Genomic DNA, 25361 nt, shown 5'->3' with positions numbered 1-25361 from the left:
CTTGCCCCAACATGGGCGCTGACGGGGGCTCTTTATGTTAAGGGTGGTGCTCATGGCATGACATGGAGAAGGGGTGACTCACTGGTGTTATAGGGGGAGGTCTAGAACACAAAGGTAAGCACATAATGCTGGTTGACTCCAAGGTAAGAAAAGATGAAGCAGCTACATACAAGTGATCCTCGATTGGCTAGAGAAGCTTTTCAAAACCATCAATGATAGGAATCCACCTCGTCAGATTTCTATTTAATTGACCTAGAGTTAGGCCGGGTCAGCATTTTCCACACACTTTCTCAGGTGATTCTGATGTGGAGCCAAGGGCTCAGAGCCTGCCCGACCCCGAGAATACCTGGCAAGAGCACAGAGACCGTGACACCAGACTGCACTTTGCCCTCTACAGTCCTGGGCAAAATACCTTTCTGAGCCTTTGTTTTCCCATCTGTAAAATGGGCTTAATAATAGTATCCACATTATAGATTTGAAAGGCGTATCTCTGGTGGCATAGTTTTTATCGAGTGAGCTTCTAACCCAAAGGCAGTGCCTCTCTGAATCCACCAGTTCAAATCCATCCATCTTTTTCCTTGGGAAAAAGATAGGTATTATCTTCCTGTGCAATTTCCAGCCTCAGAAACTCAAAGGAGACTCTGTTATGAGTTCATTCTGACTCGAAGGCAATGAGTGAGTGAATGAGTTACCTTATAGGATTGTCAAGATTAAATAGGTTAATATTAAATATTAATATGATTAAATATTAAATGAGTTCATGGAAGCAGGATGGGCAATCTCCTCCTGTGTGATGAACTGCCTCTGAAAACCCGCTGGAGGGTCAACTATGAGTCAGTTCCGACTTGATGGTTCACAACAACCATTGAGAATAGCTTTTGGCTTACATTGTTGATAGGTGCCATCAAGTAGAATCTTACTCATAGCAACTCTATGTACAAAGGAACAAGATGTAAGAAACAAAACAAGAACAACTCCTGCCCAGTCCTGTACCAATCTCACAATCTCTGCAGTGTGTAATCAAGTCCACTGTCACAGCCATTGGGTCAAAACATCTCCTTGAGGCTATTTCTCGACTTAACAGCAAATGCCACATAAATGACTGCTGCGAGGAATAGCATTGCTATCACCTGAACTTGGAACCAGTCCTTAGAGCCACACTAGGAAAGGTAGAGGGTCACCAGAAGAGTGGAAGCCCCTCAGTGAGATGGATTGACACATTGACTGTCCAAGTGGTCTTGAGCATGACAGAGTCTATGAGGATGGCTCAGGATAGGGCAAGGTTCAGATCTGTCATGCATAGGGTCGCTACGCATCATAGCCAGCTCGATGGCAACTAACATCTGAACTTGGAAAAGAGACAAGTAAGCTAAAGACAAAACTATCTTACTGGACTGGGAAGCTGAGGTTTTTGTTTTGCTTTGTTTCTGGATGCTCAGTTTTACAAAGCATATCTGACTAGTAAAGAGAAACAGAACACGCATGGCTGGTAGTTATGGGGGTTATGAACTGAATTCCTCTCTCTATGCAAACCCAGGAGACTGTCCCATGGCTGGCTAGCTCAAATCCACAGCTCAATTCTGAAGCATAGCATCATCTGAAAGAAGCAGGGAGCCAGGCCCTAATCCTGACCCTGCTACTATCTCTATGACCTTGACTGTGTCCCTTAGCATATTGAACCTCCTGTGCTCACGTGCTCAAGGAGGAGATTGCCATTAAATGACCTTGAGGGCCCTTCCAGCTCTTATATTCCATGCTACTGACCCTACTCTGTGCTTCCTCCTGTCTGTAGAACTTCCAAATTGCTGTTTCCTGTGCCTAACTAATGCTTTCTTGTTGAGTAGAATAAATGTCACTTTTTCAGAGAAGTCTTAGATTCCCCAAATTACTAGGTCAGGATTCTATTCTATCACATACTTTTGGGTACCCTGCATTTCTCCTTCATGGCATGTGACACTATTTGTAGTGACTTAGGGGAGCTCTGGTGGCCTAGAGGTAAGGAGCTGTGCTGCAGTCCTGAAGGCACATAGTTCATATCCACCAGCTGTTCCACGGGAGAAAGATGGGCATTCTCTTCCCGTATGAATTACTGCTTCTGAAAACCCACGGGAAGGTCAGCTATGAGTCTGTTCTGGCTCAATGGTACACAACAACAACAACAACAGTGTGCTCTAGGTTATTCATATTCTTAATGTGGGCTCCTCCTACTACCAAGATTGCTACAAGACCCGCAGCCATATCTGTCTTGTCCCTGGTCTTATGCCCACAGCCTACCAACACACCTGGTACAGGGAAGGTGCTGAATACATGTTTAAGGAAAGAAGAAACAAGCACGTAGCAGATGAAAAGGGAGAATGGATATTTAAATGCAAAGCACTTGACCATTTCTGTGACAAACAACAGAGACACATTTCAACAGAGAGGCAGTATATTAGGTGATTGAGTCTTTCCATGAAGAGAGAACTGATGGCCAGAATTTATAAAAATATAAATGGCAGATGGCCTTTGGCCAAAGGAATACTACATCTGGGTATTTATTCTACAAATGTATGTGTACACATGTGAAATGAAGAATGCTCCAAGATATTTGCTGTAGTGTTGTTGTTGTTGTGTACCATCAAGTTGGAACCGACCCATAGCTGACCCTCCTGTTGGTTTTCAGAGGCAGTTGATCTAAACCAGCTGGTGGCCTTGAACCTTGTGCCTTTGGGATTGCACCACAGCTTCTTGCCACAAAGTTTAGAAGGAACATAAATGTCCCATATTGAGGGACTGGTGCTGGAGAAGAGTATTGAATGTACCATGGACAGCCAAGAAAACAAACAGATTCATCCGAGAGAGGGTTAAACCAGGCTGCTCCTTGGAGGCAAGGATTCTGGGGCTTCGTTTGACATACCTTGGACATGTTACAAGGAGAGACAGGTCTTTGGAGAGGGACATCATGCTGGGTAGAGTGGAGGGACAGCGCAGGAGGGGAAGGCCCTCTATGAGGTGGATTGATTCACTGACTGGGGTAATCAGGATGGGTGTGTCGGAGGCAATGAGATTGGCATAGGATAGAGCAGGGTTTAGGGCTGCTGTGCATAGGGTCGCTATAAGTCGCAAACGACTCGACGGCACATAACAACAACAACAATGCCATGATTAAAAACTACGTGGCATCCCCTTCTGGACCAATACCGAGCCATCTCCGAGACACATATTTAGGTAAAAAGAAGGAGCACAGAAAAGTATTATGTGGTATGCTGCTATTTATTTAAAATCAAGAAAGACATTTTCCATTGCCTCATACGCATGTGAAAGTTAGCCCATCAGTAAAAAAAAGCCAAAGAAGAGTTGAACTGTGGTACTAGTGAAGAATATTGATTATATCATGGGCTTCCCAAAGAACAAACAAATTTGTCTTGGAAGAAGTTAAGGCCAGAGTGCTCCTCATAGGCTTTCATTGTTATACAATCCCTTTCCCCAAGTCCACTCCACTATGCAGCCTTTGTTCTGGACTCAAGTCATGACAATAATACCTAATCTTATATACCTTTTAAATAGTTTTCTCTCTCATCTGTTTCAATGCAGTATGCATAATTTATCCCATCTTTCTCAGTCTGTGCTCAACCCCGAGGTCAGTCCCGTTTTACAACAGTGGAGAGGCCTGCTTTTAAGATATGACCTTGTCTGGGGGTGAGACATGAGACTAAGGAGCCCTTGGTGGCGTGAAGTGACAAGGTGGTGATTGGGCTGCTAACCAAAAGATCAGCCATTCGAGCCTACCATCCAGTCTGTGGGAGAAAGTCTCCTCTGGTGAAGATTTACAGCCTCAAATACCTGATGGAGAGTCACCCTGAGTCAGTGAGAAGGAACAAGATTGGGTGAGGAGTAGGTCTGAGAAGATGACAGTTTTCGGAAGGCCGGGAATATAGACATTTGCACAGAGTAGCCTAGCTGCATGTGATTGTTGAACTAACCGAGCAAATCATTCACTCACCAATCATACCAGCTCATCATTCTGTAGAAATAGAAGGTCTTTGAAGGTTGTGTGATGAGAGCCATCAGAGGGAACAAAGAATGACTTTTATGGTTCAAATCAGGCCACTCACAGTCCCTGGAAAGTTGCTTCAAGGCCAATGCAAACAGCACCCAGACGCCTACTGAGTTTTCCTTTCCAGGACAGGCTCTGTGTTTCCATTAACCTAATTCTGTCTTCTGTGCAGATCTATGAGGTAGGCACCATTTTGATCCCCAAGTTTGCCAGATGAGAAAGATGGGGCTTGGATAGATCATGGGACTATAGCTAGATCAGGTTCTTGAGCGAGTAATAATAGGGCAGGACTTAGATACAGAGCTAATGCCAGAACTAGACTGCCTGTGAACACTCAAGATGAACACAGCCATCACAAACAAGTGGCAGCTATATGTAAAAACATACTTGGAGCGGGTTATCAGGAGGGGCTAGTCCCAGAGAAGGCCATGATGATTGGAAGGGTGAAAGGTCAGCGTAGGAGAGGTTAACCCCGGATGAGATGGACTGACACAGTGACTGTGGCAATGGGGTCAAGTGTGTCAGAGACAGTGACATTGGCTCAGGGTAGGGCAGTTTCAGAGCTACTCATAGGGTTGCTATAAGTTGTAGTAAACATGATTGCACATAACAATGACATGTGAAAAAAAAATAAAAGGAGCCCTGGTGATATAGTGCATGGCTTGTTGGGCCACTAACTAAAATGTTAGTGCTTCGAATTCACAAGCTGCTCTGAGGGAGAAAGATGGGTGGTCTCTCCTGTCTTAAAGATTTACAGCCTGGAGATGCTGTGCTGGAGAAAGAGGGACAATCTCCTGTTCCAGTCAGATCCGATTTGATGGCACACACACACAAATAATAAAACTTTAAAAAGTTAATTATGTTTGGCGAGCTCTGGTGGCCTAGTGGCAAGAAGCTGCACTGCCATCCCAGCGGTGTGGGGCTTGACTCTACCAGACGCTCTGCTGGAGAAGGAGGGACAACCTCCTGTACCAGTCAGATCTGATTTGATGATTCACACACAAAAACGAATAAAAAAAAAATTATAGCCTGGGAAACCTGATGGAGGGTTACCATGAGTTGAAACTGACTCAAAGGCAGTATGCTTGGGGTGGTTTTTTTTGCATGGATTTTTTTTTTCTTTAAAGACAAAAAAACCGAACAAATTCCTGGGGGCACAATTAGTTGAAGTGCTTAGCTGGGAACATACATGTTGACAGTTCAAACCACCAGCCACACAGAGGGAGGAAAATGGGCTAGTCTGCCTCTGTGGAGATTCAAAACTCAAAACCTCATTGCTGTTGAGTTGGAACCGACTCATTTGGCTTCCAAGGCTATAAATTGCATCGGAGGAGAATGCTCGTCTTTCCCCCAAGGAGTTGCTGGTTAGTAAAGAAGAGGCTTTAGATTAGCAGCACAACTCCTATGGAGCCACCAGAGCTCCCTTCTGAAAAGATTGTCATTGTGATGTACTTTTGAGTTAGAGCTGACCCTCCAGTGGCGTTTCAGAGGCAGTAGTGTATCGTAGAGGAGGAGACTGCCCACCTTTCTCCCATGGAGCAGCTGGTGGATTCTAACCACATGCCTTCAGGTTAGCAATGCAGTTCTTTATCACTCGGCCCCCAACACTCCCTTCTGAAATCTGTATGTGGCAGCTCTACTCTGTCCTGCAGGGTCGCAATGAATTGGAATTACCTTGTTGGCTGCTGGCTTATAACTTCTGAAAAAACAAAGGGGAGACGTCTCCTCTCCTTGCACTTTAAGAACAATTGAAAGCTACTTTGCTAAGGAGATGACTGGATATCTGCCAGGAACCTAAACCTGTGCTTTTTCCTCAGACTGTCAGGGAAGTTCTACTCATTCTGGTGGAAGAAGTTAGTTCCCTAAAGGGCCATCCAGACACCTAAAAGTGAGATGACAGCAAGGGGCTGAAGGGCAGTAAGTCAAAGGCAGTGCCCCAGCCTCTCGTGCTAGCCTGCACTCAGAGGTTGATGGTGTTGGTAGCTCAGGATGGAAAATTGGCTCCATTAGGAAGAAAGTTGATTCCTATTGACCATAGATGTTATGTTGACCAAGAAATGTTGAAGTATGGTTCAAATCCACCAGATGCTCTGCTGGAGAAGGAGGGGGCAATCTCCTCCTGTACCAGTCAGATCTGATTTGATGGTACACATAAAAATAATACAATAAAAATTTAAACAAAATTTAAAAAAAAAGAAAGAAATGTTGAAGTAGGCAGATCACCTGAGAGGCTTTTAGCATCTCCTGAAAGGTGTGATGATGATCATTCGCTCTCCCCTTTCCAGGATTTGCTCTTGCTCGCCCAGGGGCACAAAGGGCAGGTGGGGTTCTGTGCTGAGCAACCCAGTGCCCAGCGCCTATGGCTCTGTGTTCCTGTTTGCTGTCTGACAGCTGACAAGTCAGAGCTGTTAAATGGCAACTTCCAGTGCACTGGCACAGGACAATTGAACTGTGTAAACCTTCAGTGACAGCACAAGAAAATCATTAAAAAAAAACAAACTAGAAGAAGAAACATCCCTATGGAGCAGTTCTCCTCTGCACACATGGGGTTGGAAATTGACTAAATATCTGAGAATAACATGGTGTGCCAAGCATTCCTGGCACTGTTCAAAGTGGTGGTTGTGGTTACATACTCTCAAGTTGGAACTGACCCATAGCCTCCAGTGGGTTTTCAGAGGCAGTTAATTGTATGGGAGGAGACTGCCCATCTTTCTCCAATAGAGCAGCTGGAAGATTTGAACTGTGTGTATTCAGGATTGCAGTTCAGGTTCTTACCACTAGGCCATCAGTGAGTGTGTGTGTGTGTGTATAAAATATACCATGGACTGCTAAGAAAATGAACAGGTTCATCCTGGAGAGGGTTAAACCAGGCTGCTCCTTGGAGGCAAGAATTCTGATGCTCCGTCTGACATACTTTGGACATGTTGTAAGGAGAGACCAGTCCTTGGAGAGGAACATCATGTTTGGGAAGGTGGAGGGACAGCGCAGGAGGGGAAGGCCCTCTATGAGGTGGATTGATTTAGTGACTAGGGTAATTGGGATGGGAGTGTCAGAGACAGTGCGATTGGCACAGGACAGAGCAGAGTTTAGGGCTGTTGTACATAGGGTCATTATGAGTCGCAAGTGACTCAACGGCATATAACAACAACATATGTGTGTGTATAAATACATACACACGCACACACACACACACACACACACACACGACCTCACAACTGAGGTAGAGAAGAAAGATGAATATTTTTATAAAGGAGAATCAGAGGCTCCTTTAAAGAAGCATGTTAGGGAAGGGGCAAGCCTAGGTGTTCTTACCTTCAGCGTGGGAAGCTGCATCTATGCACACTCGCTCACCCAGTAACAGTTAAGGTCAATTCTGCACTTACAGACAATGGGCTTTTAAAAGCCAGCCCTGAACTTCCTGCATTTTCAAATAAGTATCAAGTGTCAGCTCCATACAAGGAGCTGTGGGGCTATAAAACCATGTAAAACCTACTTACTGTCGGCAAAGAGCTTGTAATCTAGTGGAGATAATGCGTGCAGATGATTGTAATCTGAGAGGCATGGGCCATAAAAGGGTGACAGCAAGCAGGAGCTATGGGCATTGAGAAGGGGAAGAGGATTCTGTATGGGGAGGTAAGAGAAGACTTGACAAGGTGGTTTTGAAAGGGAAGAAACTGCAGAGCAATGTGTTGAGATAGGAAAAGACTGGGTGTGCTGAGAAGAGCCACGGGAAATAAACTGGCTGGGTCAGACTGGTTAACACTATCATTTGAAAGGGGAAGGAGATTCCCTGGGTGGTGGTTACCCAAAAGATTGGCAGTTTGAGTCTACCCAGAGGCACCTCGAAAGAAAGTCCTGGTGATGTATTTATAAAAAACCAGACATCAAAACCTCCAGCAGAGTTCTATTCTGATATGCATAGGGTCATTGTGAGTCAGAATTAAATTGGTGGCCAGCTGCTGGTGGTGCTGGATTCACCCGCAGAGCTCTTGGAAGAAAAGAACTGTGTCCTTGGGGTGGGAGGTGGTGGAAGATATCACAAATTGGTATCAATTGGTACTCTACAATTGGTAGAGTACATTGGTAGTGAGTTCAGCCTCTCCTGCTTGAAACTCTTCTCTAAAGAGGTTTGGAGATCCACCCCACACTGTGGTCCTTTTTATTCTTGTTATGTGCTATCATCTTGACTCCAAATCCTAGCGACCCTATGTACAAGAAAAAGTAGGGTATGATTCTGCAGCATCCTCACAATCTCAGCTGCGCTGCAATCACTCTATCAATCCATCTCATTGAGGGTCTTCCTCTCTTTTACTGACCTTCCAAAAGCCTGATGTATTTCATGAAGGACAAGTCCCTCCTGATGACATGACCAAAGTATGTGAGATAAAATTTTATTGTCCTTGTCTCTAAGGAGTATAACTTGGCTGCACTTTCTCTAAGATACACTTATTCTTTTGACAGTCCATGGGATATTCAATACTCTTCTCCAACACAAGTCAAAGGCATCATTTCCTCTTTAATCTTCCTTATTCATGGTTCAACCTTCACATGCATGTGAGGTGATCGAAAATAAAAATATGTTATTTAAGATAGTAAGACAGGACCATTACTTGGGAGTGAGAAGAGTCACTTCATTCTTCAAATAAAGGCAACAGATATGAGCAAGAGTAATTTGGAAGCAGCGGGTATTACTGACATAATCCTTAATGGAATCTAAGGAGATGAAGCTGAATGTTGCAGGCAGATGAAACGGCATCAACGCACTGTTTTTGAGTTGATTTCAACTCAGGAGGACGCTTCATCGAGTTTCTGAGGCTGTAAATATTTTTTAAAAAATGTATTTTATTTTATTATTTTGTGTGTGTGTACTGTCAAATCAGATCTGACTGGTACAGGAGGAGATTGCCCCTCCTTCTCCAGCAGAGCATCTGGTGGATTCGAACCACATAATTCTGGGATTGCAATGCAACTTTCTGCCACTAGGCCACCAGAGCTCCCCGAGGCTGTAAATGTTAATGGGGTGGACACTGGTCATCTTTCTCCTAAGGAGCAGCTGGTGGGTTTGAACCACTAACCTTTCAGTTAGCACAACGTACTACGGCACTGGTGCCACCTGAGCTAGGGCAGTGGGGGAGGGGAACGAGTCACATGGTTTGGATTTAGTTACAGGCTAGGGTAAGCACAGGTGCCATAAAAAGGCATGTTTTGTTTGGCCCAGTCAGTATTTAACATTTTTTTCTGGTTTGCCAACATTGAGCAACTGGGAGAATTTACAGAAAAATCTGGATTTTAGACTTCTTCTGAAAACTGGGCTTGCGTTTCAAAAAGGCCTCCATTCATTAGAGGAGATGGCCACAGTCTTGGGAGCTTATTGTAGTCTTTTCTGCTGTCCATAGGTAGATGCTAATCACAACTTGTGAGACTGGTGGTGCCAGGTATCCAGACTGCCCTCTAGAGTCAGCTTGCCTAAGAATGTATTTGGCTTAGGATATATTTCAAAGCTTATTCTTTGGGATATTCTGTTGTTTCTCTGCTTGCTTTCTGGTTTGACTGCCACAGGCATTTGGTTTTGCAACTCTGGATATAGAAAGCCTCTGTGAACCAGGGGTAGCAAAGTGGCGATGGGTGCCTGCCTGAGTGAAGGAGTCGGGCTTTATGCTCATTATTGTTGCTGTTAGGTGCCGCCAAGTTGGCTACAACTCACAGTGGCCCTATGAACAAGAGATCTGAACCCTGTCCTATCCTGTACCGTCCTTACGATCTCTGACATGCTTGGGCCCATTGCTATAGTCAGTGTGCCAATTCATCTTGTTGAGGGTTTTCCTTTCCTTCTCTGGCCCCCAGCATGATGTCTTTTGCCAAAGACTAGCCCCTCCTGACAACATGGCCAAAGAAAAAGAACACAACCCAGGCAGATTTCACAGAAATGGCTACTAGAGAAAACCGTGGGGCTGAGCTCGGGGTGGGGCGGACGACTGATATAAGTCTTAATTCTGAAGATAGGTTTTTGCCGGATGCCAGTGAGTCAATTGTGACCCTGCTCATTACAGAGTAGAACTGCCCCACAGTGTTTTTGTGACTATAATCATGGAAGCAAGTCATCAGATCTTTCCTAAGTAGTGTGGCTGGTGAGTTTGAGCCACAAACCTTTTGGTTACCAGCCAAGTGCTTAGCCGCTGTAGAACCTGGACTTATTTGGACATGGGTTTCTTGGGCTTAAATCCCCGCTCAGTTACTGGACAGGTTTTAGAATAATCCCATGCCCTGGCATTCTCATCTGTAAAATGGGGTTTATAATAGTGTCCGCCTTTGAGGGATTAAATGAGATAATGCCTGTTTGTTGCTGTTGCTATGTGCCGTCGAGTCGCTTGGGACTCATAGCGCCCCTATGTACAACAGCCCTAAACTCCGCTCTGTCCTGTGCCAATCGCACTGTCTCTGACACACCCATCCCAATTATCCCAGTCACTGAATCAATCCACCTCATAGAGGGCCTCCCCTCCTGCGCCTCCCAAGCATGATGAGATAATGCCTACTAAAAAAACCCAAAAAACCAAACCAAACAAACCACTGGGCACGCTGCCTGGTATACATTAACATTAAATGTTTTTGCTCCTTTTTAGAATTCTGTTGGCCAATTAGAGGATTATTGACAGCCTAGGTATGAGCTAGGTTTTAGACAAGGACAGGGGAGGTGACAAAAAGAAGAACCAGAGGACCAAGGTGGAGCATGTGAAGGATCATGTTGAACTCAGGGCTGGCTGGATGGGAGGGATGAGTCCAAGACAACTTGTAGATTTCCATCTTGGGGGAGTGAAGATATTGACCAGGGAGAACTCTGAGAAGGAAGTTTTAGGAGCAGAGGAAGTTGATTTGATACACATCAGGCTAAAAGAGAGAGTCAAGTGGTAATGGTCGACCAAGTGGTGAGAAATGTGGGAGCAGGGCTGGTGATGCAGAGACGAACCTGAGAAGCCAACAGAGGGTCAAGCACCTGGTTGAGTACCTGTGTCAAGTTCAGAAAAGGCAGCATGAGGTGCTCAGCATCTCAGCCTGGTTGTGGATCTGTTTCTGCCAGCTGGGACCTCTGTTCAGTCACTGACCATATGGATTCTGCTCAGTCAGCTGTGCCACTTAGACACCACCTTTGTTCCTTCACCATTCAAATGCTGACCTGGCCCAATCCTGCTTACCTTGTGAGACTCGAAGGGGTCAGAGTCCACTGGGGTGTGAAGCAACAGGCGGGTGACTCGGTTTTATATTTGATGAAATGGGCAACAGAGGTGGGCATCAGGTTTAGTTGCATGAGGCGCCTCCTTCCTGAGCCTTTTTGTAGCCTGCCAGGCTCCCAGGCACCCTCATTCTGGGCTGCTCCTGGATTTCAAAGGCACTGTCCACACAGCTAGTCTCCTATCTTCCAGAGGACCATGCTCTCAGGACTCCCTGTCCCTTATGTGGATCCTGCTGGTTAATCAGATAATCAGTCCAATCTGTCAACATTTGCCTCTCCGCCAGGAAGCTCTGGTGGCCTAGTGAGCAAGGAGCTGTGCTGCTAACTCAAAGGAAGTGGTTTAAATCCACCAGCTGCTCCATGAGCAGAAGCATGGCAATCTCCTCTTGTGTGATTTACAGCTAAAATCTGCTGGAGGCTGTGTGAAGAAGGGGGATTTGGGGAAAGGTGGGCTTGGGCTACATGCACTTATACCAGGTTAGGGGGTAGGTGTACAGTGGCTCTTTCCATTTGTACACGGGGCTTCCTTCTGCCCCTCCCACCAGAGTCTAGGCGACTGACGTATGCGCATACGTACATTATCTCTCTATGCTCTAGGATGCCAGCCAGGAGCCAAGGAAAGGAAAAGGAACAACATGAGTGCGGAGAAGCAAAAGCACAGCTGGTTAAATAAGACTTCTGATTATTCCATTAGTGCAGAAAACAGTTCCCATCTGAGGTGGTATTGAGAGAGAGTGGGGGATGGGGAAGGAGAAAAGGGGAAGATGGAGGGGAGGGAGAGAGAGAAGGAGGGTGGGGAGAAAGAGAGAGAGATGAAGAGAGAAGGGGGAGAAAGACAGAGAGGGAGAGGGAGACAGAGAGAGAAGGAGACACACAGAGACAGACAGACAAGAGAAAGAGAAGAAACACAATAGGAGTGCAAGACATTCAGACACAGTGGCCAGCCAGACTAGGGCTTGAGAAAATTCCCCACTCAACTGGTTATCCCCAAAACACTTGACATTGGCTCGCTTCTCGAAGGGCAGTACAATGTGGAATGCCAGAGGCATGCCAATGTTATCATTAAGTGTGCTTACGTCAGAGCAGAGCAGCCTGGTTGCCCTGCAAAGGTCCCACGTTACCCATTCTGCTGGCAAGACCTGTTCCCGTGGGGGGGAGACTGTCATTAAAGCTCTCTAAGAGAAACTGCCCTGTGTGCTTGGTGAAAACAAGACAGAATAGAAGTTAGAGTTAGCGTGTTCTTTCTAGGTCCCTCATCCTCCCAACAGATGCATTCTGGGCAGGGATTATGACATGGTTAACTGGACAGAGAGGTTCCTGAACTGCAAAGCTCCAGTAGCCGCATAGTGCTCAGGTCTGCTGTGTTGACTGCAGCGACATCTAATGGTTAGAAAATGCAAGAACATGTTCATAGTTAAAGGTGGCCCCATGGTTCTTGTCTTGGTGGATTGTTTTCGAACTATAGGACAGACATATAGTCGTCAGAACAGAGCAAGGAAACACTGCATGGTTCAAAATTGGGAAGGGTGTACTCCAGGGATGTGTCCTGTCCCCATATCTTTTCAACCTGTATGCAGAACAGATTATCCGGGAGGCTGGGCTCTATGAGGAGAAATGTGGGGTCAAGATTGGTGGAAGATCTATCAACAGTCTGTGATATGAAGATGATACAACCCTGCTTGCTCAAACTGAGGAGGACCTGAAGCGGTTGCTGCAGAAGGTCAAGGACTGGAGCCTCCAATATGGATTGAGGCTCAATGTCAAGAAAACAAAGATTCTCACCACTGGACCAATTGGCAGCATCAGGATGGATGGTGAAGAGATTGAAATTATTCACAGGTTCAGTTTGCTTGGCTCCACAGTCAACACTCTCGACACCAGCAGCCAGGAAATTAGAAGACGTATGGCCATGGGAAAGTCTGCTGTTAGGGACCTCTCCAAAGTACTGAAGAGCAATGGTGTCTCTCTGGAGACTAAGGTGAGTTTGATACAGGCCATCGTCTTTGCTATCACTTGTTATGCATCAGAGTTGGAAAATGACTAAGGAGGATAGAAGGAGAATTGATGCCTTTGAGCTTTGGTGCCGGAGAAGAGTATTGGGGGTACCATGGACTGCTAGGAAAACACACAGATTCATCCTGTAAAGGGTCAAACCAGGCTGCTGCTTGGAGGCAAGGATTCCAAGGCTCCGTCTAACATACTTTGGACATATTGCAAGGAGGGACAAGTCCTTGGAGAGGAACGTCATGCTTGGTAGGGTGGAGGGACAGCACAGAAGGGGAAGGCCCCCTATGAGGTGGATTGGTTCAGTGGTTGGGGTAATCGGGATGGGTGCGATTGGCACAGGACAGAGTAGAGTTTAGGGCTGTTGTACATAGGGTTGCTGAGTTGCAAGCAACTTGACGGCACATAACAACAACAACAACATAGGGCAGACAAGGTATTATTATTAAGCTCTGGTGGCCTAATGGCAAGAAACCATGCTGCAGTCCCAAAGGCACATTGTTGGAGGCCACCATCTGCTCTGCAGGAGGACGATGGGCAATCTCCTCCCTATGTGATTAACTGCCCCTGGAAAACCAGCTGTAGGGTCAGCTATGCATGGGTTCTGACTCTACAGAACACAACAATAACAATCCTGAAAAAGAAAACTTTAACAAAACCCCTAGTAACCCACTTCTTGTATCATTAGGTGGTACTGATGATACTATTTACACTTGGATGTTTGTTGATCTTATTTTGTGGAAATACCACCCAGGATTTTTTTAATCATGACTTTGCATTTATTTGAAAGCTTCCCCCCTCAGAGCTGTGTGTATAAGTATCTAGGAGACTTTTGTATAAGAGAATATCTGATCAATATTATTCCCACACATCCACTTCTAGTGTATCTAGGGAGCTCTGGTGGCCTAGTGGGTAGAGACTTGTGCTACCAACCCAAAGACAAGTCATTTGGATCCACCAGCTGCTCCTTGGGAGAAAGAGGGGCTGTCTCCTCCTGTAAGGTGACTTGCTGCCTCTGAAAACCCACCGGCGGGTCAGCTATTAGTTGATTCTGACTCAACGGCACATAACAACAACAATGTGATTTAGCCTTGGTGACATAACAGGCAAGCCCTTGACTGCAGTAGTTTGCAGTCTGACCCCACCCAATCAACAATAGTGTATCTCACTCCAGTTTATAGTTTACTGTGATAAAGATATAGTCTGGTGGAGAACATAGTATCGGCCAGACTGTCCCAGAGGAGCTTATTGTTCTAGCTCCTAGGTGGAGAAAAGCAAATGAAAAAACATTCATTTAGAGTGAAGACTGAAACCATGTTTGGATGTCACTGAACTTCACTAGGAACGCTCACACTCCGTTCCCCCACAAGTGAAGAACTCCGGTGGGGTAACAGGTAAGCACTGGGATGTTCACGAAAAAGGTGTGTAGTTTCAAACTCACCAGCCACTCACTAAGAGAAAGATGTGGCAATCTGCGCTTGTAAAAATGCACTGTTACTTGTTTGGACGAATTAGGACTATGACAACCCTAACAATTTTCAAAAACCAAGACTCATATTCATAGAATCAACCAACTCATTTCTGAATACCCAGTGGATTTTCAGAAAACCATCTTTCTTCCTGAGCTGCTGGTAGATTCCAACCAGCCACTTTTATGTTAGCAGCAAAGCTCTCAACAGACTATGCCATCAGAACTCCCTCTAACAATACTCCACTAGTAATTATGATTCAACAATGCCAAATAAAAATACCTCTGAAGTAAAAAAAAAAATGCCTTGGGAGCCCTATGGGACAGTTCAAGCCTGTCCTATAAAGTTGACAATGAGTCAGAATGGACTTGAAGAGTAGTGGATTTAGTTCTGGGAAACAGGCTCTAAGATCCCTGGTGGTGTAGTCGTTAAGTGCCCAGCTGCTAACTGGAAGGTCATCAGTTCAACCCCAACGTTGCTCCAAAGGAAAAGGATGTGGCATCTTGCTTCCATAATGATGAACCCACTGCCCTCAAGCTGATTTTGACTCATGGTGACCCTCCATTGGGTTTCTGGGGATGTAAATCTTTATGGAAAGAGATTGTCCAACCTTCTCCCTTGGAGCAACTGGTGGATCCAAACCGATGACCTTTTTAGTTAGCAGCCCACTACATAAATCGCAGCACCACCAGGGCTACTTTCCATAAAGATTATTTTGGTAGTTAGGTGGTGTTAAGTCAACTATGGTTCATAATGATTCTATGAGGAACAGATCTGAACCTTGCCCTCTCCTGCACCATCTTCACAAGACTCTGGAGCCCATTGTTACAGACACTCTATCAATCCATCTTATTGAAGTTCTTCTTCTCTTTCTCTGACCCTCTACCATTCCCAGCATGATGTCTTTTTTCCAAACACTGGCCCTACCTGACAATATACCCCAGCATGTGAGACAAAGTTTCACGATCTGTGCCTCCAAGGAGCACCCTAGTTGCACTTCCTCCAAGATAGATTTGTTTGTTCTTTTGACACTCCATGGCATATTCAGGGAGCTCTGGGTGACTAGTGGTAAGGAGCCGTGCTACCATCCCAAAGGCATGTGGTTAGAATCCACCAGCTGCTCTCTGGGAGAAAGATGGGCAGTCTCCTCACATACGACTTACTGTCTTTGGAAACTCACTGGAGGGTCATGAGTTGGTTCTGATTCACTGGTACACAACAGCAATGTGATATATTCAATACTGTTCAACACTATAATACAAAGACATCAATTTTTATTTGGTCTTTTTTACTCACTGTAGTATACCATACTTCCTTTCCATCTCACCCTCCCTTTTCTAGAAAAGAAGCTGTCTTTCTGTGAATGAGCTTACTTTACAAAGAAAACATATTTCTAAGGGCTGAGCCATTCAGAGTTGCCATTTGTCTATGTAAAAAAGTTGAATAAGGACAATTTTATATGGTTCAAACTAATGCAAGAAGATTCAAAGTTAAGCAGATACATAATATATTCTTGAGTAAGAGTTGGAATATTTTATAGAAATTATGTATGATGCTCAGATAATTGGAATAATGATGCTCGGAAAAGCAAAGGAGAGGAAGACCCTCGGCCAGGTAGATTGACATGGTGACTGCTACAATAAGCTTGAATGTGTCAGGAAGTGTGAGGACGGGACAGGATAGGCCAGGGATCAGATCTGTTGTTCATTGGGTCACTATGGGTTGTAGTCAACTTGATGACACCTAAAAACAACAACAACATTCCAATTTTACAGGTTTAAAAATTCTAAGCAAAATCAGAGGGAAGGTCATTCTGAAATCAGTCAGGAAGACAGAATGTCAAAGACATATTCAATAATAAAGAAAATAGTGAGAATAATAATAATAAATGAGAATGAGAACAATCAGAAAAGCAATCAAGGCAGTGTTGTAAAGAAGAGTACTGAGGAATGGTATGTCCAATCATATGTTTGTTGTTGTTGTTATGTGCCATCGAGTTGCCTGTGACTTATAGTAACCCTATGTACAACAGCCCTAAACCCTGCTCTATCCCTTGTCAATCTCATTGTCCCCGACACACCTACCCCAATTACCCTAGTCAATGAATCAATCCACCTCATAGAGGGTCTTCCTCTCCTGCGTTGTCCCTCCACCCTCCCAAGCATGACATCTTTCCCCAAGGACTCGTCCCTCCTTGCAACATGTCCAAAGTAGGTCAGAAAAAGCTTCAGAATCTTTGTTTCCAAGGAGCAGCCTGGTTTAACCCTCTCCAGGATGAACCTGTTCGTTTTCTTAGCAGTCCATGGTATATTCAATACTCTTCTCCAACCCAACAGCTCAAAGGCATTAATTCTCCTTCTATCCTCCCTAGTCATTGTCCAACTCTCTGATGCACAACAAGTGATTGCAAAGACCATGTTAAGATATATTATAAAACAACAGTAACTGAAGTAGTGTGGCACTGACACAAGAATAGACTGATACATCAATAGAACAGAATACACAGCCCACAGATAGTCCCTAGAATATATAAGCATTCAGTATGTGATTTGTTGTCGTTTGGCATTCTGTGGGACTTTGCCATTCCCACCGGGCGGGGTGAGGTGGTCCAATTGGCAGCATCATGATAGATGGAGAAGAGGTTGAGATTGTTAACAATTTCAGCTTGCTCAGCTCCACAATCAACACTTTTAGCACTAGCAGTCAGGAAATAAAAAGATGAATTGCATTAGGAAAATCTATGATCAAGCATCTCTTCAGAATACTAAAGAGCAATGATGTTAGAGACTAAAGTGTACCGTATAGAGGCCACAGTCTTCACAATTAGTTGCCATGCATCAGAGAGCTGGACAATGCCTAAAGATGACAGAAAAAGAATCAATGCCTTTGAATTGTGGTGCTAGAGAAGAGTATTGAACATACCATGTTTTCAAGAGGAAAAACAGGTCTGTCTTGGAGAGAATGAAATCAAGTGTCTCCTTGGAGGCTAGGATTTTGAAACTCTGTCTCACATACTATCAGCATATGGCTAGGAGGGAATGATCCTTGGAGAAGGACATCATGCTCAGAAGGGTGGACAGACAGTGCAGAAGAAAAAGATCCCAGACAAGATGGAATGATACAGTGACTAGGGTAATGGGGGTAGGTATATCAGAGACAGTGAGATTGGCTCAGGACAGGGCAGGGCTAAGAGCCTTTGAGCATAGGGTCGCTATGAGTGGCAGGCGACTCAGCAGCACATCAGAACAATATACAGGAGACATCTACTTAGAATAATGAGCCATATAGAGTCAAAAGAACAGTATTTGCCCAAGGATAAAGCCCACAAGATAGGAAGCTGATGAATAGAAGAATTAACGGAAACAAGAATTACAGGGAAGCAGGAAGAATGTGATTACCTTGTGGATATTGTAATTAATGTTATAAATCAAAATGGGTATGAACAGTCAAATGGAGAAGCAGTTTGCTTTGTAAAATTTCACTCAAATCACAATTTTTAAAAGGGTGTTTGAATAACTGGTAAACTGCTTTTTAAAAAAAAAATTATTGTGATTTCAACAAAAGTTTACAGAAAAGTTGGATTTTCATTCATTCATTCATTCATTCATTGTTGCACAAGTACCTCTCCCCCTTCTTCCAGCCCACTTTGCAATGTATCTCTTATTCTGGACTGTTGTCATACATATAATGCCTAATAATATATTCCTTTTAAACAATCTTTCCTTCATCTATTCCAATGCTGTGTCGATTATCTAGTCCCTCTTTTTCTAGTTTCCCTTCAACCCCCCCATGTCAGTCCCAGTGTATAACAGTGGTGTTATGCAGTATTTGTCCTTTTATGACTGAGATATTTCACTGAGCATAATGCAGGGTTACCGATATTGTATAATGTTTTGCGAGTTCCTTGTTTTTCAGTGCTGCATAGTATTCCATTGTGGGAATATATCATAGTTCTTCTGTCCATTCATGTGCCTTCAGATTGCAGTACTTCTTGCCATTAGGCCACCAGAGCTCCCATAAATACCCTTAGTGATAAGAAATTGTGCTGCCAACTCAAAGGCACACAGTTCAAATCTACCAGCTGCTCTTTGGAAGAATGATGGGGAATCTCCTCCCCTGTGATTTACCACCTCTGAAAACCTCCTGGAGGGTCAGCTGTGGGTCGGTTTTGACTTGCTAACACTCAACATCATGGTTAATTATTTTCTTTGTACTTTTATTTATTTCTCAAATTTTCTAAAATTGATGCAAATTTTAAAATTAGAAACCACCAAACTTTTCATGGTTAAGTATGCATTAAGCAGGCTCTGAAGAACCCTGGTTGCTTAGCAGTTAAGTGCTTGGCTGTTAAAGACAAGTTTGGTGGTTTGAACCTACCAGCAGCTCCACAAGAGAAAGATGTAGCAGTGTGCTGCTGTAAAGTTTTCTAGCCTTGGTCACCCTATGGGGCAGTTCTTCTCTGTTCTATAAACTCATTCATTGCCAACAAGTTGGAATCCATTAATAACTGACTTTCTAATAGTTTTCCGGAGGCTATAATTTCACAGGAAGAGACTGTCCATCGGTCTCCCACAGAGCTGCTGACAGACTCAAATAGCCCATCTTTGGGTTGGCAGCACAACTTCCTGTTGACTAAACCACCAGAGATCCCCCTCTGTCCTACGGGGTCATTATAAGTCTGAATCCACTAGAAGGCAACTGATTAAGTAGACTCCAAATTTACATCCCCATTACAATTACAATATGACACAACCATACTTGCTGAAACTGAGGTGGACCTGAAGTGTTGGCTGCAGAAGGTCAAGGACTGCAGTCTTCAATACAGATTGAAGCTCAACCTCAAGAAGACATTTTCCCCACTGGTCCAACTGGCAGCACCAAGATAGATGGAGATGAGATTGTGGTTAACAATTTTAGCTTGCTCGGCTCTGCAATCAACACTCTTTGGCAACAGCAGTTAGGAAATCAAAAGACAAATTGCACTAGGAAAATCTGCTGTCAGAGACCTCTCCAGAGTACTGAGAAGCAACGATGTCAATCTAGAGACCAAGGTGCACCTGATTCAGGCCATGGTCCTCGTAATTACTTGCTATGCATTAGAAAGCTGGACAATGACTAAGGATGGCAGAGGAAGAATAGATATCTTTGAGTTGTGGTGCTGGAAAAGAGTATTGAACATATCAATCATGGACCACCAAGAAAACAAACAGGTTTGTCTTGGAGAGGATAAAACCAAGTTGCTCCTTGGAGGCAAGGATTTTGAAGCTCTGTCTCATGTACCTTGGCACATGGCCAGGAAGGACTAGTCCTTGGAGAAGGACATCATGTTTGGAAGGGTGGAAGGACAGTGCAGGAGAGGAAGACTCTTTATGAGATGGAATGACACAGTAACTGGGGTAATGAGGGGGGGGTGTTGGAGACAGTGATACTGGCTCAGGATAGGACAAAGTTCAGAGGGTGTCTCCGTGTCATAAATGACTCAATGGCACACAACAACAATTATTTATTGGTTTGGACAAGGACAAGGAAAGGACACAACTCAGGCAGATGAAAAGTTTGATTGGTGGGAGTGGCCAAATTGCATGTAATCAAGATGTTTCTTATTCTGAAAGTAGCTTTTCTTTACAGACTGGGCAAGATACCTTCAGGTTCTCAGTGTTGAGGTAGGTGATGGCCAAGTCTAGCCACAGCTCTAGAGAGGAGGCTGGAAGGAGGTGGCAATGCATACCAGAGGGACAAATTAGAGGCATGTGCATTGCAAAAACCAACTCGGCTGGGACCGAGCCTTAAAAATGTGATTCAAGTGACTCCAGGTTCATTTTCGTGCAGCTCTTCAGGATATCAATTGTATGAATCAAGACTTCTCCCCCCAAAAAACCACTGTTGCTAGGTGCCGCGGAGGCAATTCTGACTCATAGTGACTTTGTATGACAGAAGAACTGCCCTGTAGAGTCTTTTTGGGAAGGGATTACCAGGCACTTTCTCCTCTACAGCAGCTGTTGTTGTTGTTAGGTGCCATAGGGTCAGCTCTGACTCATAGCGACTTTATGAAGGGTCCCCCTAGGTGTGTTCAAATGCTTGCTTCTAAGTTAGCAGCTAAGCACTTAACCATTGAGCTACCATGGCTCCTTGGAAAGAAAAAAAAGAGGCTAGAAATAGAAAGATCAAAAAAATCGCCTTTTCCACCTTTCCATGGGAGAACAGCTACAGGGAAAGTAAAGGAGTAAGAGATGGAAAGAATAAAGATGGGGGGTATTAGAGTTTAGAGACTCCTTCCCGAGTGACAGAAGAACTCTGCTGGAACAGTGGTTAGTCTGCTAACCAAAAGATCAGGGTTTCAGAGTGACCAGCCTCTCTGAGGGAGAGAGATGTGACAGTCTGCTTCTGTGAAGATATATAGCCTTCGAAACCCTATGAGACAGTTCTGCTCTGTCCTATAGGGTTCCTATGGGTCAGAATCAACCCAATGGTAGTGGTTTGGATTTTGGTTTCCTGGGTGACAAGAATTCGAATTAACGTAAGCAGTTAGGTTTCTTGAATGGAGACAAGAACTCTTAGAAGCATGGGAGATAAGAATGTGTTAAACTACAGAACCATGGCTTTCATTATTCTAAAACATTTCGATTAGGAAGAAATAGCATATCATTCTAGCTTTGGCTTTAGATTATTATTATTTTTTTTTAGGGCTGTCTGGTGGTTTCTGGATAAAGCAGGAGGTTTGAATCCACCAGTTACTGCTCCGCAGGAGAAAGATAGGCAGTCTCCCCCTGTAGGACTTACAGCCTCTGAAACCCACTGGGGGGTCAGCTACGAGATGGTTCTGACTCAACGGCACATAACAACAGTGTCATACTGCTCTGTTATTTGTATAACTGCACTTTTAATATAAACACGAGTCTGTTTACAATTTTTTTTAAATATTAGAAGTAAACACTTCTGAGAAAGCCTATTTGAACTTGTTTTAACAAACAAAAAGATGATTTTCCCAGAAGTGGCCAAGGAAGCAGGCAAGTCTGTAATGGTGGAGTTTTAAGGGGACCATGAACAGGGTTAAGGGACAAAGCAAAGACTCACTGCTGTCTGGGTTCTGAGCTTGCTCTCAGTGCACAGGTGTGGCTGCAACCCTTTAACCTTATGTGCATCCACCTGACTTTTCTCTTCTCAAAACTGGCTTGTTCCAGGCCAAACCATTTATTCTCTCTGGAGCCTCTGGTACCAGGCTTTTGTCTCTGTGGTTTATAGAGAACATGAGAGTGTTTCCAGGGAATGACGGGAGAAAACGCATGCCCAGTCTCACTGTATTAGTGACCTATTTCAAATGCCTGTAACTCAGTAAAAGAATCGTGGGCAGTCGGACTGCTGATATCGATGTTGTTATTGTCTTAAGCCATTGAATCAGTTCTGACTCCTTGTGGCCTTAAATGACAGACTAGAACTGCCCTTTAATGTTCCCTGGGACATTATCTTTATATAGAGTCTTGGTGATGCAGGGGTTAAATGCCCAGCTGCTAATTGAGCATTTAACCCGGTCAGCTATTTGAACCTATCAGCCACTGAGTGAGAGAAAGACATAGTCACGGGCGTCTGTAGAGATTTATAACTCACAGGCATTGAGTCAGAATGAACTTATTGCTGACTCTCCATTGGATTTCCAAGGCTGTAAATCACACTGGAGGAGACTGGCCATCTTTTTCTCATGAGGTGGCTAGTGGATTTGAACTGTGGTCTTGGAGAGTCAGTGCAGCTAACTCCTAATGATTTGGGCCACAACCTTAGGGGGGAATTCTGTTCTTGTCCAACAGGGTCACTATGATTCGGAATCAACTTGATGGCAGTACGTGTGTGTTTTAATATTTATAGGAGCTATATCATCAGGCCTTTTCATTCCGTGGAACAGCTGGGTGGGTTCAAACCACTGACCGTTCAGTTAGTAGCCTAGTACTTAACTGTTTTGCCAGCACGGTTCCTTCGGATCTCTCCAGTTCCTGGCTCTCTCTAGCCTGTCTCACTGAGGTAAGCAGCAGCTGTGAAAGCAAAAGCATGCTGCTTTGTAGAGGGGACCAGAGATGAGGGTGAGAGCTAGGCGATGGAATTCTACTTCCTGTAGATCTGGGAGGAAGGCAAACCGCACATCATGTGATGGGTGGTAGAGGCCACAAAGAGAGGAAAGGAAAGTGGGTTCCATCTGGAGGTTTGATAAAAGATGGAAAACAGCTTGTGAGGGAGGCTCAGGCTAGAGCCCATAGGCCCAAGGTTAGCAGCAGTAAGTGTGGAGTGGGGGTTTGCACAGTATTGGTACGCACAGTTCTGATCTCCTTGGAAACCTGGCATCTCTTGGGGTTAGCATCCTTGACCGCAAAAGCCTCAGGCCCCACACCCCACTCCTCACCTGCATCTTTCTCTTCACCGTGTCAAAGGGAAAAGACATGGTCTGAGTCACGGCAGCGGCCAGACAGACATTGGCAAAGTGCTGGAGGGCAGAGAAGCGATCTTGGGGGCCATTCCAGATTTTCTCTAGGTTCATGTAAACCAGGAGGGAGCCAGCAGAGAATGGGAGAGCACCTGCAAAAAAAAGCCAGGGAGAGGCTGCACACAGGGACACCAGAGAACTTTCTGGAAGGTGCAAACCCTGTGTTTTGACAGTGGCTTGAGTCACCTGTCAGGATGCACCAAATGGTTCAATAAGCATTTGTATTTTGTTCTATATAAAAATTTTACTTGAAAACACCAATGCACAAATGCAAGCATCCCTCAGAGATTATGTCAGTAGGGCTCCAGATCTCTGCAATGAGACAAGTATTGCAATAAAGCAAGTCACGGGAATATTTTATTTCCTGGTGTAATATCAAAGTTATGTTTGTACCACACTGTATTCTGTTAAGCCTAACATGGCATTATGAAAAATTCTGAGTGAGCTCTGGTGGCCTAGTGGCAAGAAGAAACACTGCAATACCAGAGGTGCACAGTTCAAATCCACCAGATGCTGTGCTGAAGAAGGGAGAACAATCTCCTCCTGTACTAGTCAGATCTGATTTGATGGTACACACACAAATATAATAATAATAATAATAATAATAATAATTTTGAAGTATTATGGGGATTACTAAAATGTGACACAGAGACACGAAGTATTTTCCAACATGCTGTTGCCAAAAATGGCGCTGAGAGACTTGCTCAATGCTGGATTGCCAAAAACCTTCAATTTATATTTAAAAAAAAGGAAGGAAAAAGAAAAATGCTGTATTTGAAGCACAGTATATACAAAACAAAGTACAATCAAGTGAGAGTGCCTGCATTACAATGTAATTGAAGGGGTTAGGGGTGAAGTGTACTGATGTTTGCAGCTGACAGTGAACTCATCAAACACAAAATGGACTTGTAGCCAGGCCACTGGTGGTTCGGGAAGTATTCCCGTTTTCCATAAAGGAAAGCTGCGTTCGCTTCTTGACCAGTGCAGCTCATATGCTGGTGGAGGCTGGAGCGAGTGCTGCTATGATGTTGAATAGGTTTCAGCTGAGTTTACAGACTGAGACACACGAGGAAGAAAGGCCTGGCAACCCACTTCCATAAATCCACCAATGGGAACCACATGGCTTACAAAGGTCCTAAACAGTCCTGGGGATGGCTCATGACCAGGCAGGGTTTCATTATGTGAGGTTCTCACAAGTTGAGCAGTGCCTCAATGGCAGTTAACTACAATGACAAATGGCCAGAGAGGACAGATGGACAGATATGTGTTTAAGCAAATAGGGTAAGATGTTAATGGTAGGATCCAGATGGTAGACTATGGGCATGCAGAATTATTTAAACTGTTCTGTGGGTTAGGAGGCTCTGGTGGCATGGTTGATGGGAAGTTAAACTGCTAACCCTAAGTTTTGCTTCTCTGGTGATTTGAATCCACTTTCCAAAGTGGAAAGATAGGCCTCCCCCCAAATTGTCTGGATGGTCAGCTATGAGTTGGTTCCAACTCAATGGCAATGACTTTGAGTTTTGTTCTGCATATTGGAAATGAATTTAAAAATTCATAAAATGTTGACAAAATCACTCCCACCTACACAAATGCCTCAAGCTTAGTTGTTGCTTTTATGTGCTGTATGACTTCTATAGCCACCCTATGAATGACAGACAAGAACCTTGTCCTATCCTGTGCCATTTTCATCATCTCTGACACACTTGTGGCCATTGCTGCAGTCACTGTCAATCCATCTCATTGAGGGTCTTCCTCTGTTTTACTGACCCTCCATCTTTCCCAAGCATCATGTCCATTTTTGGAGGCTAGGGAGTGAGGGAGCTAGTTGAGGAGGAGGCCAGGTGGTACTGAGACCATGAGGGGAGGTACCTGACCTCCCTTTGACAATGACATAGCCATATGAGGACTCAGTAGCTCCTACACTGTATGGTGTTGACACCTTTTCTTTCACCTTTTCTAATAAAAAAAGATGAACACAAAACTTCCAGAAACTTGAGGAGTTCCTTTCGGTTTACATGTAGACTCAAAATGAGATTCAAAAGATGGGCTTGCCCAAGGGGGCTTATTTGATTCAGTGAAAAATCCTTTTTTAATAACAATTTGTTAAAAATAACTCTCCAGTCCATCTCCTCCCCTCCTTATTTACATTCA

The 25361-nt window shown here is 44.4% G+C and overlaps 1 protein-coding gene across 1 annotated transcript in view; it reads right to left on the bottom strand.

Annotated features, from left to right (window-relative positions):
• SLC25A43 (solute carrier family 25, member 43) overlaps positions 1-25361 on the bottom strand; it is a 59218-nt gene that overhangs the window by 20398 nt on the left and 13459 nt on the right. The window contains exon 3 of the mRNA XM_006893773.1: positions 23130-23302. Coding sequence (XP_006893835.1) covers positions 23130-23302 — 173 coding nt within the window. The remainder of the gene's footprint in view (positions 1-23129; positions 23303-25361) is intronic.

Source organism: Elephantulus edwardii, unplaced genomic scaffold (genome assembly GCF_000299155.1).
Source record: "Elephantulus edwardii isolate Elephantulus edwardi_28Jun2011 unplaced genomic scaffold, EleEdw1.0 scaffold00131, whole genome shotgun sequence".
Classification (NCBI taxonomy): domain Eukaryota; kingdom Metazoa; phylum Chordata; class Mammalia; order Macroscelidea; family Macroscelididae; genus Elephantulus; species Elephantulus edwardii.
This window is presented reverse-complemented; position numbering and strand designations above follow the sequence as displayed.